This window comes from Nannospalax galili, unplaced genomic scaffold (assembly GCF_000622305.1).
Source record: "Nannospalax galili isolate Female #2095 unplaced genomic scaffold, S.galili_v1.0 scaffold85, whole genome shotgun sequence".
Classification (NCBI taxonomy): Eukaryota; Metazoa; Chordata; class Mammalia; order Rodentia; family Spalacidae; genus Nannospalax; species Nannospalax galili.
This window is the reverse complement of record NW_008358866.1, coordinates 10268407-10274671: the sequence shown is the minus strand read 5'-3', so window position 1 is coordinate 10274671 and position 6265 is coordinate 10268407. Positions and strand designations below refer to the sequence as shown.

The following is a 6265-nucleotide window of genomic DNA, read 5'->3' as shown; positions in this document are numbered from 1 at the left end:
ATGGTCCATTTGTTTATTCTGAGCTGGTTGTTTAAGGATCCTATTTATTAGATACCTTTATTATTTTTGGTTTGCTTTCGAAGTGCTTGTTTTAGGTATCTATTTTGTTTGCTTTGAAAGTATTTTGGTTTCAATATTCAGTTTGTTTTTTGTTGTTGTTGTTGCTGACCATTTGTTAAAATTTGCTAGCAGTAATTTTTTTTTCTTCCTCTTTCTTTTTTCTTCTGTGAACACTTCTCCCACATTTAATTCAAGGAATGGAGAAATGTTTTGAGAAAAATAGATATTGTGTATTCCTGCTGGTTTTAGGGTTGATTAGTATGTTCCTTTAACTTACAAATATAAGAAAATGAAAAAATACAACTTAAGGTAGTCTGCCAATTTTAAGGTACCTATTTGTTTAGATATTTGTTTGCTTAATGTACTTTTAAAGTGTTTGCTTTAAAGTGTCCATTTTTGTTTGCTTCAGAAGCAATTTGTTTCTGATTGCTTGGCTTGTTTTAATATTCGTGGCTTCTAGAACTTTGAAGGCATTTTGGTTTTTGTTGTCTGTGGTGGTTCTGTTTGTTTTTGATGTTTTTATTTAGTTGGCCTTTGTCTCCAAACACTTCTCCAATACCTAAATTTGCACTTTTGTTTTTTCCTGTGATTTCTCCTTTTTGCAAACTTGACGCCTTTAGTTTAGGAATATTATGAATACCAGATCGGAAAGGTGCCAAAGACAAGAAGCACTGTTCTGTCCACTCTTAACAGAGTAGAGGTGGCATGGAGAACTCCCCAGGATGAGTAACCATCTCATACGGGAACCCATAAGCATGCCCTGTTCCTGGGTCAGAAGGAACTTTATTAGCTCGCCTAGGAAGATACACATAAGGGTTGATCAATCACCCAGTGTCTTGAGCACCTTCACATTTCTGACAGCGTGTAGGAAGCCCCAAGACCCAGTGGGAGAAGACAGTCTCAGTGTGAAAGCTGAGAAAGTCCATTCCAAAAAGCAGCACAAAAACCAGATCCAAAATACATACTCCCCAGCTAGCATAGAAAGGTCACAACTTTTCAAGAGAAAAGAAATAAATTAGTTAATAAAATGGAAAACAAGTTTTCCAAAAAAGAGGAAGTGTTTGAAGACAAATTGTCACATGACACTCTAGCTGGCTTTATGTGTGATAATTATGAACTTTTGTTGGACCCCCGTCTGGGGTACCCAACATTCACGGGAGGCCGCACCCCAATAACTCAGTCCTCAGACCAGGAGATGCAACAAGCAAGAGGATTTAATGGCGTTTGCACAGATGGGCTTCTGCCTCACTCGGAAAGGAGAAGCCCCGAGCTCAGCTTACAGGCTGCTTATAAAGGCAAAAACCACAAACCACAAGCGGCTACTGAGCCAGAAAGCAGAAGAGGGAGGGGGATTTTTCGGGTGATTTCCAGCTGGTGCAAGGTGCATGAAAAGGTCAGCTCTTTCTCAGCAGTTAGAATTATTTTTCATTTTACTTCCTTGTACAGTTTTTCCTTTACCTGGGGGACTTGTTTTGAATCCATCATTTCCCCCCTTTTCTTATGGCAAGATTTGAATCCTAAAATCTTATAGGTCTTCTGTTCTTTTTAGAGCATGGTATTGCTGAGTAAGGACCAAGGCCTGAGTCACCGATATTTGGTGCCTAATAAACTGTAGCAATCTGTTGAGGATGCATGGTCCGAAGGTTAAAAGAAGGAGAAGAATAACTAGGGGGCCTATTAGGGTGGACACTAGAGTAGTTAACCAGGGGGTTTTATTAAACCATCCTTCAAACCACCCCTGTTTGGATTCACGGTCTTTTTGTCAAACCACCCCTGTTTGGATTCACGGTCTCTTTGCCTTTTGTCTAACCTTTGGCAGAGCTTAGTCATAGAGTCTCTAACAGCCCCTGAGCTGTCAGCATAGAAACAACATTCTTCGCCTAGAGCCACACAGAGCCCTCCTTCCTTGAGGAAAAGCAGATCTAGCCCCCTTCTATTTTGTAATACTGCTTCTAAGAGGGAAGTTAGAGATTTTTCTAAGTGGGTAATTGACTGTTCTATTGCTCTAATGTCCTCATCTACAGCCATCTGTAAGTCTGCATAATATTGTGGTCCTTGTATTAGGGCTGCTGTTCCAGTTCCTACTCCTGCAGTCATCCCCACTCCCAGAAGTATCGCTAGGGTCAGGGACACAGGCTCTCTTTTACACCTACATCATGACACAATAATCTTGAGTATTAAGGACCATACTAGCTACACAGGGAGTCAACCCAGAGTTACATGCCCACCAAGCCCCTTGCGGAGGTAGAAGATAGTAATTCCCTTCCCCTGGGGGTACAGAAATAGTGGAATTGCAAAGGTGGGCATGAGTTGGAGGTGGGTGTCCTAAGCAGAGCCCAGATCCCAAGACTTCCGTGAGGGTTAGGGGGTGAGGGGTCTCTCTATGACATTGGTCGGCTGAGGTGGTGTTATTGAATATCCCTTGTGTAGCTATGCCCTCGTAATAAGGGGGTGCTGCTGCTAAACATAGCCAACAGAATTCAGTCAGGTTGGGGTCTGTCTGTCTAATGGCCTTATATGCTCCTTGGATTAGATTGAACAGTCAGTCCCCAATGGATGAAACCTTTTGACTTGGGGGGCTAGAGGTCTGTTTCAACAGGATATTGGTGGGGGAAGTGTCAGAAAAAGGGTTGGGGAGGTGCTATGAGGTGGCTTCAGGTATTAAGGCTGGCGGGGGATTTGGGTGGCTGGGGATGGGGTTCTGGATAAGTAAGACAGGGTTGGGGCCTATAGCTATTGAAGAGGAGGAGGTGTCTCTTTTAATAGTAAACAAAAGGCCAGGATCTGTCCCCTCTTTGTATATCCTAATTCCCCAAGAATGTCCATTGTCCCAATCTGTGGCCTTTTTTCCTGCTGTTGTGAATTCTATCCAGAGGGAGTGGCACCATTTACCTTGACAGTCCTGATTAGGAGCATTTGGGCTCTTATGAGAATAATTTGTTTTTACAGTAATGTAATCCCAGGATGAGGATGGGGACCACCAGGTGTCCCCGGTTGTTTCACATCCCCAGTTTTTACAGTAAAAGTAGTCCCTCTCTCCACATTGGGAATTGAGTTGCTTATCTCGATGGTTACCTGGGCAGACATAGAAGGTTAACAGACACAACATGGTCCGTTGTTTTTCACGACACCCTCCCCATGTTAAGTGGGGCCCTCCGAACAGGGGGTAAGCCTCCGGGCCGGGTATTCTATCAGGATCCATGATGTCTGGTATGTCCCAGGGCGCCGGTGCTCCTAAGGCTAATTTACACAAATCTGGATACAATGTAGGCCACCAAGTGCCCTTGGGTGCCATTTTGTGGGTTTCAAATACTACAATACCCATTTGATTGATCACCTGCCAAGTGGTCAGCATAGGGCGATGGGGGCTTCCTTGACTGGGAACTAACCTAAAACCAAGTAGAATCATTAGGTATCTCTGGAGAGTCTTATTTTTAGGGGTTTGGATGTTTTGTGTAGATGCCATTTTCCAGCATCCTCCTGGGCCGGGGCTCTTTTGGTGTGGGAAGCGTGAATCCAGGCTGAAATCCCGTCTACTTTGAGGGCCGTGGGCGTAGTCAGGACAACTGTGTAGGGTCCTTTCCACCGTGGTTCAAGAGTCTTTACGTGGTGTCTTCTCATGTACACCTGATCTCCAATTTGGTAGGAGTGGGGTGTTCGTGGACTCCCAGGCCGGTAGACAGCACCGGTTGACAGCAGCCAAGGGCCTCCAAGCCTGATTCTGGATGATCTGGAGGGCTTGGAGTCTTGTTTTCAGGCTGGGATTGTCAAAAGAAGAGGGCAAGGGGGACAAGGTTACATTGAGGACAGGAGGCGGTCCTCCAAAAAGGATTTCATAGGGGGTTAGGCCGTGTATAGCAGGAGTATTTCTAGCCCGAAATAGAGCTAGAGGTAGGAGCTGCACCCAGTCTTTAGTGCCAGTCTCTAGAGCTAATTTAGTTAAGGTCTCTTTAATAGTTTTATTCATTCTTTTTACCTGTCCTGAACTTTGGGGTCTGTAAGCACAATGTAATTTCCAATTAATCCCCAGTGCTTTGGCCATTCCCTGACTTACCTGGGAGACAAAGGCTGGGCCATTATTAGACCCAATTACCTTAGGCAATCCAAATAGAGGGAAAATGTCTTCGATCAGTTTCTTTACAATCGTCTGGGCTGTTTCTTTCTGGGTGGGGAAAGCTTCAACCCACCCTGAGAAAGTGTCTATAAACACTAGGAGATATTTATAACCATATTTTCCTGGGAGGACCTCAGTAAAATCTACCTCCCAATTAGTCCCTGGTCATGTCCCTCTTTCTCTCATGCCAGATGGGACCTTTGATCTGGAAGCATTTACCAGGGAACATGAGACACAATCTCCCATTACCTTCTGGACTAGCTGGTTAAGGTCCGGGAAATAATAGAATTGTTCTTCTCTTTCTAGTAGTGTTTTTAGTTTCTTGTGTCCTAAGTGTGTCCACTGGTGGAGCTGGGAGATTAGCTCAAGGGCTGCCTTTCGGGGAAGTACTACCCTACCCTGGTGTTCCCACATTTTAGATTCTGGGTCCAAGGTAGCATTGAGCTTCCGTACGAGTTCCAGGTCCTGTTCAGTGTAGGTGAAAAGAGCATCTCCCTCCTTTGTTTGTGCCTCAATCTCTGCCTTAAGGTCTGCATGGGTGTAGAGAATGCAGGTGCCTTCTGTTGCCTGACGGGCAGTTTCATCTGCCATCCGAATGCCTTGAGCAATCGGCCTCTGGTCTCACTGATGTCCAGGGCAATGAATAATGCTGACCTTTTTAGGTAAGTACAAAGCTTGTAGAAGGGCCACTATTGTTTCTTTGTTTTTAATGTCCTTGCCCGCTGAGGTGAGGAGCCCCGCCTCTGATAAATTTCTCCATGTACGTGAGCCGTGGCAAATGCATAGCGGCTGTCAGTGTAAATGTTGACCTTTTTGCCCTCTGCTAATTTTAGGGCCTGGGTTAGGGCTTCTAATTCAGTCCGTTGGGCCGATGTTCCAACTGGCAGGGCTTGGGCCCAAATTATCCTTTTTCCATCAACCACCGCTGCCCCCACCTTATGCTCATTGTCTCTCAGAAAGCTGCTCCCATCCGTATACCAGGTGGCATCTGCATCTGTTAGGGGCTGGTCGGTGAGGTCTTCCCTAGTCCCACGTATCTCCGCAAGTATTTGCTGACAGTCATGGGGAATCTCAGTGTTTTTCTCGGGGGTTGGTAGCAGCATGGCGGGGTTTAAGGTGGCAGGGCTACCAAACTTGATCTTTTCTGGATTTAATAGTAATGCCTGGTAATGGGTGACCCTGGCATTTGATAGCCATCTATCAGGGGGCTGTCTAATGATGGACTCCACCGCATGTGGAGTTATGATAGTTAGGGGCTGACCCATGGTGAGTTTGTCGGAGTTTTTTCCCAGGGATGCTATTCCCGCCATGATTCTCAAGCATGGGGGCCAGCCAGCAGCCACATTGTCCAGTCTTTTTGAGAGATAAGCTACTGGCCTTTTCCAGGGTCCCAAAGTTTGAGTAAGAACTCCTTTTGCCATCCCTTGATTTTCATCTACATATAGGATGAAAGGTTTTGTCAAATCTGGTAATCCTAACACTGGCGCCGTCAGCAGTGCTCTTTTTATTTTGTCAAATGCTCTCTGATGTTCTCTGTCCAGGCAAAAGGGGTGCCATTCTTTGTTAAAGGGTATAGAGGAGCCGCTATTTCGGCGAAGCCTGGTATCCATAATCTACAGAATCCTGCGCTTCCAAAGAACTCTCTGAGTCCTCTGGCTGAAGTTGGTGGGGGAATAGAGGCTACCGCCTGTTTTCTACTTTCCGTTAGCCATCGTTGTCCTCCCTCCAGCCGGTAGCCCAAATAGTTTACCTGCTGTAAGCAGATCTGGGCCTTCTTTGCCGAGGCTCAGTATCCAAGTTCCCCCAGTCTCAATAGGAGGGCCTCTGTACCTTGCAAACAGCTTGCTTCCATCTCGGCCACTAAGAGGAGGTCATCTACATACTGGAGGAGCATAATCTGTGGGTTCCTTACCTGAAAGTCAGGCAGGTCACGATGTAGAGCTTCATCAAACAGAGTAGGGGAGTTCTTGAATCCTTGGGGAAGTCGCGTCCAGGTTAGTTGTCCCGATATTCCAGCTTCAGGGTCCTTCCATTCAAAAGCGAAGATGGGCTGGCTAACCAGGCTCAGCCTTAGGCAGAAGAACGCATCCT

General features: G+C 45.7%; 1 protein-coding gene across 1 annotated transcript in view; it reads right to left on the bottom strand.

The window, feature by feature from the left end:
* Positions 1-3468: 3468 nt before the first annotated feature.
* LOC108490167 overlaps positions 3469-6265 on the bottom strand; it is a 5741-nt gene continuing 2944 nt past the window's right edge. Inside the window, 4 exon segments of the mRNA XM_017795439.1 lie at positions 3469-3753; positions 3755-4908; positions 4911-5708; positions 5711-6263. Coding sequence (XP_017650928.1) covers positions 3469-3753; positions 3755-4908; positions 4911-5708; positions 5711-6263 — 2790 coding nt within the window.